Genomic DNA, 14,625 nt, shown 5'->3' with positions numbered 1-14,625 from the left:
TCTCTCCCGTGTGCCTCAGTCAGCCTGGCCACGCTCTCCTTGGCTGACTGGCACATCCTCTTTCCCTCTCTCCCGGGAAGGGGCATCATCACCCCCATTGGCGGCGCCAAGGGAGCGCGGACGGCCCCTCTGCAGTGCGTCTCCATGGCCGAGGGCCACACCAAGCCTATCCTCTGCCTGGATGCCACCGATGAGTTGCTCTTCACGGGGTCCAAAGGTGCGTGGAGACTTGAGGGGCCAGTGGGGCTAGGTTCCTCTCACCCACTCCACGTTGCTTTTCCAGAGTGGGCTGTGAAGGCAACAGCATGCAGAGCCCCCCTCCCCCGCCTCGACCCCCCAAGAGTTGAGGCTATGTGGAGAACTTGCTTACCACTCCTGTCTTTGGCCTCCTCCGCTCAAGGCTCTCGGTCAACCCACTCCTGGCTGAGCCTCCCCCTCCCCCATGATCCTGCGGGCTCTACCACTACCCGCCTCCTCCAGACCACCTTTAGACATTTTGGGAAGCTTCTCTGAAGCCCTACAGCTCTGCTCTTTAATACCAACACTTCCTCCCCCACGTCGTCTCTGCACCTACGTCCGTCAGTTCCTCTGGTCTCAGCAGCAGGAGTTCACAGTCCGACTACTAATCACCACAAAAAAGTTGAAGACCTGACCAGAAGAAAGAACAAATCTGTAGCATGCATGCATAATAGGGACCTGTGCATGCACATAGGAACATATGTATGCGTATATATGACACACACACGTTTATATATACAGGAGAGGGGATGAATGTCAACTGAGGTGTGACGGACTGGTTCTAAGTTTTTCCGTGTTTGCTTGCTACTTGACCATTTAATAAGCAGTGAATCTGTAGGAATTTTCTTACAGGCCAGGACACCTCAGCAATGATCAGAGAACTCATCATTATTTAAAGTTCTCAGCTCCTCGTCCATCTCCTGAGGTTTTTTTTTTTTTTTTTTTTTTTTTGGTTTGTTTTTTTTTTTTTGTTTTTTAATGAGACTGCACATGCGTGCATGCTTCTCCCTCAGACTGGACGTTCTGAAATGTCTCTCTCCACTAAGTGTGACCTCCCACTCTCCTTTGGGGGAGCTTCCTGGCTCCTGACATCAGCTCCTCTTCATGGCCTTTTCCCTGTCTCTGGCAGACCGTAGCTGCAAGATGTGGAACCTGGTAACAGGGCAGGAGATCGCGGCTCTCAAGGGCCACCCCAACAACGTGGTTTCTATCAAATACTGCAGCCACTCCGGGCTGGTGTTCTCTGTGTCCAGCTCCTACATCAAAGTGTGGGACATCCGGGACTCAGCCAAGTGCATTAGGACCCTCACGTAAGTGTTACACTCCTGGCCTGCTTTACCAGACTGCATTTGAGAAAAGTGCTTCCCCACTTAGGTGCCCACTAATCACAGCCCGATTAGGTGCGCATGGAGGTCCTTACTGGTCCATAGGGTTGCTTTGACTCCAGGGGGGCAAAATGCGGTTTTAGGGAGACGGTCTCTGAACAGCAGGTTGGTGAGCCTTTGGCTTGCCTGGCTTTGTCTCAATCCTCCAAGATCTACCATTTGAGATGGACTACATATATAGCCCTAGGAATCCAAAGCACCAGCAGGGGGCAGCAGCCTCCAAAACCAGGCCAGCCACCTGCCTCACAGATGAGCCACCCACCATGGTCCTGAGCAGGGACACAAAGTCTCCAGAAGTCAAGTTCTGTTCTTATGTGTGCATTGTAAGCCACAAATTGTTTAGTTTGATACTTGAAAAGCAAACACAGGATATTTAGGGCCGTGAGCTTACTCTGCATGATGCAGTAGTCAACAGTCACACATTTGAACCTGTAGAATGCAGACTGCCTAGAATGAGCCCCACTGTATGCGATGAGCTTGAGTGATGTGTCTGTTACAGGTTCGCCTGTTGTAGCAAAGGCTGTGGTGTGGGGTGTTGGCAATGGGGGAAGCTATGCATGTTGGGAAGGAAAGAGGTATATGGGGAAACGGTCTTCCGCTTGGTTTTGCTGTGAACCTAAAGCTGTTTTTTTTATGAAGTCTGGGGGAGGGGTAGTACACATAATGAATATTATCACCTCTTCCAACAGATGGGGAAACTGAGGCTCAGAGAAGTTAAGTGGTTTCTACATGGACCAGGTTCAGAGCCTGCCCCTTGCCTCTTACTCAGTCTATTCAAACCTGCCCGTGCACCCCAACAGGTCATAGAGACATGTTGGGTAGAGTGTAGCTCTCCCTTTGGTCCGGCTTCTAGGGGAAGGCATCCTAGAAGAAGTGGTCTGAGTGAAGTTTATTCATTTCCTAGCCTGGGTGGATATAGACTTTTCTGACCTCTGGCTTTGCTCTTTTCTCTCTGAGTAGATCCTCGGGCCAGGTGATCTCAGGAGACGCTTGTATAGCCACATCCACACGTGCCATCACCAGTGCCCAGGGCGAGCATCAGATTAACCAGATGGCCCTCAGCCCCTCAGGCACCATGCTGTATGTGGCCTCTGGCAATGCTGTCCGCATCTGGGAGCTTAACAGGTCAGTGAGATGTCAGGAGAAGAGGCCCCGGGAAGGTCGGCAGGCCTCAGCATGGTGTGGCCACCCCAGGGTGGGCAGGACCTCTGCTCTGCCTCCAGTCCCCCACACTATGAGCTTGTCCCGTGCCTCTGAAAACCTTGGTCCTTGATCTTGCTTTGAAGGGGAGAAAGGCTGGCCTATCTATTCCAGGTCAGATTCCCTCCAACCCCCTGCTCTGTCCTTGGCTTCCCTCCCACCAACTATCCCCGGCTGGGTCTCTCCCCACGGTAGGTTCCAGCCCATTGGCAAACTGACCGGCCACATCGGCCCAGTGATGTGCCTGACAGTCACTCAGACTTCGAACCAGCATGACCTCGTGGTGACTGGCTCCAAGGACCACTATGTGAAGGTACGTGTGTGTAACTCCCTTGACGCTAACTGGGGTCTGAGTGGAGCCAGTTCTGCTCTGAGGCCTGAATGATACCGTTCTCACTATTTCCTCCTACCCCACCTTTACCCTCTGTTACCCGGGGAACACATAAACAAAACACAAGGAGACTTCTGGGAATTGCTGCTGGAGAGGGCATCTCAGAGAACACGGGAAGATGTGTGTCGACAGGGAAGGGCCTAGAATTAATTCCGTAAATGAAAAGTTAACAGCCTAAATGGGTGAGGATTTCAGGTAGAGCCTCCGAATGGGGTATGATGCGACAATTAAAATGATAAACAGGGGGAACCCCGAAGTATACAAACCCCATTCACTTGGTTTGCTCTCTGTGGATGTGGTTGGACACTTTGTGTGGCCAGAAAGTGGGAAGAAGTGGTCAAAAGGGAGATGGAGGTGGGAGGGACTATGGCAGTGTTCTCCCAGCAGTGCTCAAGGCCTGCCCCCAAACACCCCCTCTCTGGGCTCTGCCCCTCTTCCTCTGCAGATGTTCCAGCTGGGCGACTGTGTGATGGGCACCATTGGCCCAACCCACAACTTTGAGCCCCCTCACTATGATGGTATCGAATGCCTGGCCATCCAAGGAGACATACTGTTCAGTGGTTCCAGGGACAATGGCATTAAGAAGTGGGACCTGGAACAGCAGGAACTCATTCAGGTTCGGGGAGGGGAAGGGAGAGGTGGAATGGTCCAGGGCGAGGCCCCAGGCAGACCTTAGCAGAGCCCCTCCGAGACCGCCTGCTGTCTCCGAGACAGTCTCCCGGGCTGTCCTCACCCTCCTCTCCCTGCAGCCTGTGGTGATTCCACTGGGGCCCTCTGTACGCTGCTCTCCACGAAGTCCTCGCTTCCCGTTTGAATGTGCCTAGCTCTCCTGAAGGCTGAAGACTTTTCCAGCAGCGCAGATACAGGAGTTTGAATATGGGAACTGGGCAGAAGGACCCATCTAGGCTTTTGAGTCCCCTGGCACAGCGTAGCTCAGCCTGGCTCCTGGGAATGGCGGGGTCTGCCTGCACAATCACTGTGGGCACCAGGAGCCAGGTAGCATCCCTTCTACCACTAGCCAGAGGGATGTGTGTGCTCCTGGGGCCTTGGGGCCGGCCCTCTCCCTTCCTACACCTCATCAGCCCCGACCCTCCCACAGCAAATCCCCAATGCTCACAAGGACTGGGTGTGTGCCCTGGCCTTCGTTCCTGGCCGACCCATGCTGCTGAGCGCCTGCCGGGCGGGCTTCATCAAGGTCTGGAATGTGGACAACTTCACCCCCATTGGCGAGATCAAGGGCCACGACAGCCCCATCAATGCCATCTGTACCAACAGCAAGCACATCTTCACGGCCTCCAGGTGGGTGGTGGGCAGGAGAGCCTCTCTGTTCCCCTCCCTCTTCCTAGAGCCAGGAGGTTGGCCACTGGCTCGGGGCTGTGCCGCTGTCCGCACAGATCCGATTCACAGAGCAGAACCCCGCAGGGCCCTCCCTCCTCTCTAGTCCTCCTGTTCGTCTTCACTGAGCACTGAGCACCCAAATGTCCTGCCTGGGTGCTGCACTGGGCAGGGGATCAGGGAGCCACTGGGCCCCAGGCCAAGACTTGTCCTCCCAGCGATCCCAGTCACTCTCTGACTCATGCAGGAGCTAAGGCCTGCCCCTCCCAAAACTCTGCTCCTCCAGCTGCGGCTCCCGCCCCCTGTGCAGGCCGTGCCAGGCCCCCAGTCCCGGGGGCACTACTCAGCCGGGTTTCTTCTTTTCTCTCCTTGTTCCCACCACCATGTCCCTTCTCTCCCCTCCCATCTCTTCCTACCTCTCCTCTCTGCCTCTCTGCCTCTCCCCCCGCAGTGACTGCCGGGTAAAGCTGTGGAATTACGTCCCTGGACTCACCCCTTGCCTTCCTCGCCGAGTCCTGGCCATAAAGGGCCGCGCCACCACCATGCCCTGACCCCTCCCCAAGCCCTCCCCTTTCCTCGCTCGTTCTTCCCCCTCTCGCCTTTTCCTGTCTTTCTCCACCTCGATCTGAGCTGCTTCCTCACGGTATGAGATTGTTTGACTCTTGACCTTCTTGTTCTCCCATCATGCCCTGCCTGGCCCGACAGCTTCTTGCCCCACCAGCCTGTCTTGCAAGCATGAGCAATGAATGGTACAGAACCCTAGGCAGAGAGAGCAGAGGGGGAGGCATTGAGGCCTGGGCAAAACGAAACTCCAAGAAAGCCCAGGACACCAGCCCTGCAGGGTCCTGGAGACCACGGCCTGGGCCCTCCCTTTGCTCGGTAGCCTTCCCGCGCAGTCCCCACACTGCTCCTGAGTAGTGTTTGCCTTAGCCCAGCCGTACGTGCGGGGGTGGTGGGACTCTGCCCAGCCTTGACTTCTGGGGGCAGCCAGCTGGGCTCACGTCGACAGCTGAGCATCCATCCTCACTCTGTCCTCCCCAGTGACCTAACAGTGAAGTTCTGGAGCATGCGGCGGCTACCAGCAGCCCACCCTTGAAGTTAGGACTGGGGGTGGCCAGACCCTCAGACCCAGCGGCCTGCACAGCATGGAAAGGAAGCTGTGGCCTGACCTGCCCAGACCAGCCAGGTGCACCGAGGACAGAGGGTGTGGCCCTGCTCTTGCTCTGCTTCCCCTCACCATCCCCTCTGTCCCTTTCCTGCCTCCTGAGAAAGGAGAGGCTGGGGGGGGAGTAAGCTGTGAAGCCAAAGGGTATGACCCCCCCCCATGCTTCCTTGCCCTCCCCCCAACTGGCCACATCCTGCTGATCCAGTCCTCCTGCCCTTCCTGTGAGCCCTCAGCCCAGGGTGACCCTGTGAGGGAGAAGCAGTCCTAACCCCCTCACACCCCCGTCCCCCCATCCATCCTCCAGTGAGCTAGCCTCTTCCATGTCTCCTAGCCCCACCTCTGGAGCCACTGCACCTGCCTCTGAGCCCACCAAGGTAGTTCTCAGGTAACCATGGAAAACAGATGTAAGCAGCCGAGTCCTGCAGCTGACCCTAAGCCCTATGGCCGCCAATAACCAACCCCCGTGGGGCCCAGTCATTCCTTGGGGTCCCCTTCTGCTGAGGCCTCAGTGAAGCTGCTTAAACAATTCTTCTGGGGGGGGGGGAGGTCAGCAATACTACAGTTATTTAATTTATTGTTTTTTTATTTTTATGTTTTGCTGTTGCCTCCTGGAAACTGACTTGAAGTTTCTTCTCATCTTCTTCCCTCTGTTCTTGGAGGAGGGGGGTCTTCTCTTTGGCGCTCCAGCTCCCTTTCCGTCCACCTCCCTGCCTCCGCTTGGTGTGCAGAGGAGGGAAAGGCTTCCCTTTGCAGCTCTGGCCACTGCCCCAGCTCCGCCCCACCCCGGCTCCGCCCCACCCCGGCATACCCTCTAGTATAGTTCAGGTCTCTAGGCCGCCTGATGCCATAGTGCCTTCCTCCATCCTGAGGCCTGGCATCATGCTGGGCAGCCTTATGCCAACCATGCCCACAGCCCACATGTGTCTTCTTCTTATGGGCCTCGTGCCCACAGACCCTGAGGGTCAGAGAGTCCACCCAAGACCAACAGGCCAAGACCAGGGAACCCATGCTCCCTAGAGTCCTGTGTGGTCCAGCGGGGTCCTGTCCACTAGGTAGCGGGTTGGGTAATAAAGACCAACCTAACCCCTCCCCAGCTAATTATGTTTCCGTCCCAAGGGGACAGGGAGCCTCCTCAGCTTTTCTTTAGTTGTTCTAGAAACAGATTTCCAAGCCTTAAAACCAGCCTGGGCCAAAGGCCCTCCCTTTTAGATTGGCAAGAGGAGGTTCATACTCTTTCCTTGCTTCTCCCGCGCGGGGCTGTAGACTTGGCTGCAGGGATGAGGTAGAATCAGTGTCTGGCGCCCCCTATCGGAACAACTCTGAAATTTGTAAGATTAGACCTTGAGAGGGGTCAACTCCACCCCTCAGCCCTGGCTTCCCCTGCCCTTCAGCTGCTCCACACTTACTTCACTGGTCATGTGCTTCCCAGTCTCATTCCGGAAGCCGTGAACCTCAGCTCCATTCAGAGGACATGGTGACTTTGTGGACTTTGGAGAGTTAGCGTAGCGCCTCTGCACTTAGCTCTTCTCCCTCTGCGGCCGGGTACATTGGTGCCTGTCCATGTGGCCCTGGGATGTCCCTGCCACGACAGACCCTCTCTGAGTCATCCCAGAGCTGTGTCTGAGGCTGAAACTAAGACGATCGTCCTGCTTATTGGTGGCCCCTGCCGGACACGGTGTTAAGTCTGGGTAAGTGGATATTCACAATGATGCATCTGACAGCTAGAACCTGGACCATCTCTCTGCCATGACCAGAAATCCTCCTTCCTCTGCTCATCCCGGGAGTGCTAAGGAACTGCCTTAGCGCTCAGAAGTGACCACGTCTTCTCCTCCACCCCTCTCCACCCGAATGGAAAGCCTGGACCTTCCATCCTGTAAGAAAACCCAGAACCTATCTGCATGACTGTTTACAAACTACGGAAACACATGAGACTTATCCTGACCCCACGGTCTGGGCTGCCCCAGCCTGGGGTACCTGTACTGTATAGCTGCAAGGCCAGTTCCTGTACAGAGCATGTGGTCTTACAGCCCCGTGAGAGGTGCTCACCGTCATTGTCCCCTCAGCCATTGCTGATGGGTCACTACCTCATGACGGGGCTGCTATGCTGTCCCAGCGAGTGTCGTTGACTAAACTTGAAATCCTCTGGAGCTCTGAGCGCATCATCGTCCCCAAGGCATTCTGCGCTGTGCCCTGGGAATGGTGGAGTCCCTGCCCACTCTTTCAGGGTGTCCAAGGTACAGGGTCAGGGGCAGACCCCTAGCTCCCCTCACTGCACAAGCGTCCTACGCGTTGGAAGCATAAACTGGTTGTGACTGAGCACAATGGCAGGTCTCTGGGTAGACGGTATGGGCGAGCTGGGGCCCAGGAGGCTTTTCCCAAATGGGCTGAGTCTTAAGTTAGACTAGGGATGTCCATGTGTGTGGCTGACTCACCCGTCTACTTCTGGGACTTGTCATATTCTTGTGCCCCATCCTAAGACTTGAGGCCCAGGCCACATCTGTATGCTAGGGGGCCCTCCCTAGACCCCCATACCCCAGGCCTTTAAAAACATGCATATAGCTGTACCCCCACCATACTGAGCCTGAAGAGCCTGGACCCAGGCTCCCAACGCCTGAACTAACCTCCATATCCATGCTTCCGAAGCTGATCAGCTTCCACCTGGATGGAACTTGTCTACTGCCCCCATTCTCTTAGGCCTTCTCTGCACAATCCCGGGCCAGGACCCGTTCCAGTGTTAACCGGTTCAGTGTTTGCTCTTGTTGAAGAGATTTGACTCTGCAGCAGCCAAATCCTGGAAGGCTGTGCCTGGAGCAGCCTTTAGAGACTGCCAAGGAGAGAGAGAAGGCAAAGAACAAGAGGCCGACCCAGCCCAGCCCTTAATGTGGTCAGAGCACCTCCACCGGCTACTTGAAAAGGGCCAGCTATGGATCTGGGAGTATAGTCTCCCACCCTTGCACCAACTGCAGGCTTGGAACTGTCTGAGGCCGTGTGGCTTGGGCAGAGGGTAGTTTAAAGCACAAACCCACGTGAGAGGCCACCACCTCGCTGGGGCGTTCTCCCGCTACCCCTTGGGGTAGTAGCACGGGCAGGAAGCTGCTGTGAAATCGGGCCATCACCCTCTGTCCCGCCCTCTCCCAGTTCCTGGAGGCTTCCCCTGGAGTCTGGGCTGGGTGCAGCCACACACCCTTGGCTGAACCTGCTTTGTTGGTGTGGGCAGGACCTGCCCTGCAGGAAGCAGTGAAGTCCTTCCCAAACCTGGGGCATCTGTCCCTTTGTCCTTTCAAACAAGAAACTGCTGTTGTGGCTTCCTTCGCTGAGCACAGTGGCGCAGTGGCCGCAGTGGCTGGTGACCCCGCCGGGCCTCCCTGAGCCCAGCCAGCCCCTCCTGACTCCCAAGTCTTCACTGCTCCTTATGCGCAAGAACGGAGTGTGCAGGGGAACTTGTCTTTTTGACATCTTTGTTCTGTCTCCGGTGCCCACCCCCTTCATCTCCAGCTCCCAGTTGACCTCCTTGGCTTCCTCCCCTCCACCTTCAATCCTAAGGCTTTGTCAGAAAGGGGAAGTTGGTACTGCTGAAAATCTGAAAAGACCACTGATGTCTTGCTGCCCTGCCCTGCCCTGCCCTGCCACCAGCTCTTAAAGCCGTTGCCCCTGCCCAGGCTGTCCCTGCCCAGGCTGCCCCTGCCCAGGCTGCCCCTGCCCAGGCTGCGGGGGTAGGGGTGGGGGTCCCTTTTGGCCCCTGCGCTCTCCTGTCACATGGTAGCACAAGGTGTGTATATGTTTTGTACCTCTGCTGATGACTGTACATAGTGTATAAAAGTTATTTAAGCCTCATGCTGTACATTTCTGTTCTGGAATTGGATGTGTGTGCTCTAAGGATTTGTCATAAATAAAACCCGAATGATCATTGTCTGCAGAGGTGTGGCTAGAGGGCTGTTGACCTGTGGCTGGTGGTGCTTTCTTAGGGATGGGAAGTTGTTGAGAGGCGGGCCTATGAGACTGGCCTTTGTGACTGGGCTCCATGGGAGAACAATGCTCCATGATGAGTTTATGGTTCTGTAAAGTATGGTACCTTCTCCTCCCCACTCTCCATGTAGCCTGCAGGTACAATCGTTCCAGAGCAGGCACTAGCATTGACTAAGCACACAGTGCTGAGGTACTGTTCAGGGCTAGATCGTCCCTATGCCCTGGTAATAGATGATGGCCTCATTATGAAATGAGGACAGTCACAACATGAGAGTGGCTCATCAGGACAGGGCTGGGATTCGATCAGCCTGCGCTGTCAAAGCGCCCACCTTGCTTCACTCACATGATGCGAGCCTTCTCTAGGATTGGGGGCTCCCTGTGTGTGCTGCACACGGGGCCTGCTTCGTTCCTTTGCCACTTACAGAGAGAAGGCAGAAATGTCAATGTACCGAGAGACACTCATATACCAAACCAGCTCTGCGATGGCTGTGATGTTATTACTGGGTCAGTGCTTTTCAGTCTCTGGCAAGCTGTGTTCTCCACCACCCTGTTTCATGTTTAGGGCTGGGAATGGAACCCAGAGCTCCATGCATGCCGAGCACCCGGCCTACCACTGATTTACCCTTCCAGCCCCAACTGCGTTCTATTTTGCCATCCCTGTCTCTGCACACTCTGTCTGTTAAGGAGTCTGGCCCACTCCTTAATGCCATCTGAGGTTAGAAGGCTCTAGGCCTTCTATAAGCCAGGATGCCAGGAGCATCTTTTGTTGCTTTGGTTCCCAAATGGAAAAACCAAGTGGCTTCTGAGCCCACACAAGTCCCTGCTGCTTGTACTGACCCAACGAGCCAGAGTTCAGGGTGGGTGGGGAGGAATTCTCAAAGTGGCCTCTGCTCCCCCAGCAGGAGAGTGAATGGGAGGGACCCTTAGCCACAAAGGGAGACACAGTGGGCGGTCCTGCCCCATGTCCCCAGCCTCTTAGGCAGGCACAGAGGATCCTCCTCTGCCTTGGAGGATGGGGTGGCTTCCTGAAGATCATTGATTTTGGCTGGCCAACTGAGCCCCACCCCGTGCCGGTCTCCTGCCCCACCCCTGCTCCCCAAAGCTCATGTTTTACCTGAGATTCTCTTCTGCTAACTCCACAGACAGATGCAGCCCACTGTGAACTGTGGGAAGTGACAACTGGGTGTGGCCGACTGCCACGGGCTGAGCATATAGATAACCGGGGAGGGAGGGGGGAGGGAGGGGGGGAGAGGGAGGGAGGGAGGGAGGGGGGAGGGAGGGAGGAAGGGAGGGAAGGATGGGGCCTCCGCAGCTTCCTCCTTGTGCTGACTCCCCTCTTCATCCCCCAGGGGGTTGACAGCAACTGTTTTTCCAAATTCAAATCAGCCTGTGAATGCGCCCAGAATGAAGAGATTCTTAAATATGGGGGACTAGAAAGGTGGCTCAGTGGTCCAGAACACTGGTTGTTCTTTCTAAAAGTTTACTTAAAGCTGAGTGGTGGTGGCAGCACATGGCTTTACTCCCAGCACTTGGGAGGCAGAGGCAGGTGGATCCCTGAGTTTGAGGCCAGCCTGGTCTACAGAGTGAGTTCTAGGACCACCAGGGCAATGTAGAGAAACCCTGTCTCAAAGAAAAAAAATTTTTAATTTTAATTGTGTATGTGTGTGTGTGTGTGTGTGTGTGTTTGTGTGTACATGTCTGTCCTACACATTTGTATGCAAGTACCCATGCCTATGTGCATGCACACAGAGGTCAGAAGTTGATACCAAATATCTTTCTCAATCATACGCCACTTTGCTTATTTATTTATCTGTATTTTATTTATTTTTTATTTCTTGAGATGGGGGTCTCACTATGTAGTCCTGGCTGGCCCAGAACTCACTATGTTGACCAGGCTGGCCTGGAACTCACAGAGCTGTGCCTGCCTTTGCCTCCCGGGTGCCACCACGCCTGGCCTCCACCTTATTTTTGAGATAGGTCTTACTGAATCGATGTAGTGGGTAGCCATTCCAGCTTTGATCTGGAAGTTCCAACCCCCACTGAGGCTTCAGCAACTGTCACGCCTACAAGGGGGGGCCAAGGGAGGCGCCTGGAGACCCAAGAGCTGATCACTGCCAGCCGCTGCCATGACAAGCAGCATGTGAAGATGCCGGTAAGCCACGAGCCACGTGGCAAGGTATAGATTTATGGAAATGGATTAATTTAAGCTATAAGAACAGTTAGCAAGAAGCCTGCCACGGCCATACAGTTTGTAAGCAATATAAGTCTCTGTGTTTACTTGGTTGGGTCTGAGCGGCTGTGGGACTGGCAGGTGACAAAGATTTGTCCTGACTGTGAGCAAGGCAGGAAAACTCTAGCTACAAATGGCACCCAACGTGGGGCACGAACCCACGGCCCTGGGATTAAGAGTCCCATGCTCTACTGACTGAGCTAGCCAGGCGAGAGTTTTCTGACTCGGTCTGGCCAGCCAGCCTCGGGGATCCTCGGGTCTCTGCATCCACAGAGCTTGGGTTCTAGGTGTGCACCCCCACACTCTGCTCTCTTCTGCGGGTTCTGGGACGACGAACTCAGACCACTGTGCTTGTGCTGCAGACACTAGCAACTAAGTCCCTCAGGAGAATTTGATGCCATTCATTGTCTAAGCCAAGTGGCACCCCAGAAGATGTATTTTCCCCAAACTCATTTTATATACAAAGGGAATTGAGGCCCGGAGAGGCCAACAGAATCAGCCGAGGCAACAGTGGAACAGAAAAGGCCCTAGAATCCACTCTTTTATACCTGTATCTTGGTTTGACCAAAGTGAATGTGGCAACATGGGGGGACACCCAGTCTTGGAGGAGGTTTTATCCCCCAAACCTGTAACTGGTTGTTTTGTTTGATTTTATTTTTAATATAAGATATACCATTTGTCCTTGCTTATAAAGGCACATTCATCCTTTGGGGACAAGGAAAGAGCTGTAAGGTGTTAGGGAGTCTTGTATATTTCCATTTATTCCCATGTATAAAGTGGTTAGCCCAGAAAGCTTCCTAGTGGTAACAGGTGGCGGCTGATAATGAGCCAGAAAATGTGAGAAAAGCCTCCTGGCTGCTGCAGAAATTAGCAGGGCCTTTATTAACGCCATCTTTGGCCTTGTTGGCAAGCAGGTGACCTTACAAGAAAATGCAAGAAGGATGTGGGCCTAGGGAGGACCGGCAAGGAGGAGCCACGGCAAGTTCCTGAGGGCTTGTGTGCAGGAGACAGCTGGGAACTTCAAGGCATGGGCCTGCGAAGCCAGGTCCTGCTTCATAGTGGACAGGGCTCCAGCCTAGTTCAAGCATGCTTGCCCATTGAAGGAGCTTGCATTTGTTCTAGGAAATTAGATGGTTGTCCTGTAAGCTTTTCCCAGTGACTGAAGGTCAAGGTAATAGGAAACAGGATGTTGAGAGGAGAGGGGCTCTAGGAGCCACCCGTGGCCCTGCATAGACCCAGAACACCCCAAGAACTCACTGTCAGGCAGGCGTCTGTAAGACTGAACCCAACAGGGGCATGAGAAAGAGCAAGCACTGATCTAATCCCCTTAGTATGTCAGGGGAAGGATACTTCTGTGCTGTGGTTTGGGTGGTGCCCAGGGGCAGTCATAATACTGCTTTTATAGAGTGCTCCTACCTACAGAGTTAACCACACTCTCTGGGAGCTCTCTCTCTCTCTCTCTCTCTCTCTCTCTCTCTCTCTCTCTCTCTCTCTCTCTCTCTCTGTCTCTCTCTCTCTCACACACACACACACACACAAAGAGAAAAAAAATCAACCACTTTCCTGCTTCAACTAGCCAGGGGGAACACTGTTATTTATCAGCAAGAACACTGCCCAGCCACTAAGAGAGTTCAAAAGCAGCCTGGGCTATGTAGCAAGGCAGTATCTCAAATAAAATAAAGGCTGACTACGGCAACACACACCCATAATCCCAGCATTCAGGAGGCAGAGGCAGGAGAATATGAGCTTGAGGCCAGCTTGGGCACATGGCAAGATCCTGTATAAAACCAAACCCAACAGCTGCTGGGACAAATGAATTCTAGATACTTCATGTGTCTAACACCCAGGCTGTAATTCAAGTTAGTTCAAAGAAAACTGCTTACTGTGACTAACGGAGACTATGGGAGTCCTGCCCCTCGATAGTCCTCTCCCAGGGTCCGGGAAGAATCTACAACCAGCTGATAATCTAATCTTTGATGATATGAAATGAATCTACGTACACAAAACTCCTTAGTCCATGCACTTTATTCTTCTGAGTCAGTTCTCTCTCTACAAGCTTCTCTTCTGCTCTCATGCCTAGTTCCTTTCTTCCCTGATTCCTCTCTACATTTATCTGTTGTCCCCTCTAAGTTCTAACTTAATTCTCTCATCTTAGTTCTGCCCCATCTAGGTCCTCATCCATCTAGTTCTTTCCCATCTTAGCTCCTCTCCCATCTCCTTCTTTCCCATCTCCTTCTCTCTCATCTTGTTCTTCCCCATCTGGCTCTTCCTCATCTTCCATCTCATTCTTCTAGTACTTTCTTCTAGCCCTTCAAACTAGTTCTTCCCCATCTCAGTTCCTTTCTCTCCAGTTCTTACCCATCTAGTTCTTCTGTTCTCTTTTCTCTTCTCTGTCTAGCCCCTCTCTGAAAATAAAACTGCCCTTTTATCCCTTCGACCCTTATTTCTCCAAGCTATCTCTGCTCCTGCCATTTCTGGCAAGTGTGCTCGGTCGCTAGGCAACTTGGCTAGGCAACTTCCATCACAGCTTGATGTACCTGTAAGTTGGAACCCTTCAGTTCTGAGTTAGTTGTTAAGGGTGAATCTAAAACTAGAGAGAAGACTTGGAAAGGGAGAAAGTTAAGCTTAATTAGCACATCTGCCAGGCCTTCTTAAACAGATAGTCTGGATGCTTAAGTCTGTTCTTAGAGAATCTGTGAGATATCTCAAGCAAGAAACTTTCATCCATCCAGGGATGGTCCTGGCCGGATGCTGCCAATGACAATAATTGTAGGGAGGCTTGAAATTAGGGGTCCTGGCTGCGTTACTGCACAGAAGGTTATCTAAATATTCCTTAGTAGAAGGGAAATGGTGCCCAAAGAATGATGGAAAAGCTACAACAGCACACAAGAAACTCATAGCAGGAAACAGCTAATAATCAAAAGCCAAATATCAC

General features: G+C 53.5%; 1 protein-coding gene across 1 annotated transcript in view; it reads left to right on the top strand.

The window, feature by feature from the left end:
* Kif21b (kinesin family member 21B) overlaps positions 1-5,980 on the top strand; it is a 45,556-nt gene extending 39,576 nt beyond the window's left edge. Inside the window, exons 28-35 of the mRNA XM_059280358.1 lie at positions 81-217; positions 1,148-1,328; positions 2,364-2,528; positions 2,799-2,916; positions 3,440-3,610; positions 4,094-4,293; positions 5,371-5,533; positions 5,826-5,980. Coding sequence (XP_059136341.1) covers positions 81-217; positions 1,148-1,328; positions 2,364-2,528; positions 2,799-2,916; positions 3,440-3,610; positions 4,094-4,293; positions 5,371-5,425 — 1,027 coding nt within the window. The 3' untranslated portion in view covers positions 5,426-5,533; positions 5,826-5,980. The remainder of the gene's footprint in view (positions 1-80; positions 218-1,147; positions 1,329-2,363; positions 2,529-2,798; positions 2,917-3,439; positions 3,611-4,093; positions 4,294-5,370; positions 5,534-5,825) is intronic.
* Positions 5,981-14,625: the final 8,645 nt, after the last annotated feature.

This window comes from Peromyscus eremicus, chromosome 15, assembly GCF_949786415.1.
Source record: "Peromyscus eremicus chromosome 15, PerEre_H2_v1, whole genome shotgun sequence".
Lineage (NCBI taxonomy): Eukaryota > Metazoa > Chordata > Mammalia > Rodentia > Cricetidae > Peromyscus > Peromyscus eremicus.
Note: the sequence above shows the minus strand (reverse complement) of the source record. Positions and strands in the feature narration are given on the sequence as shown.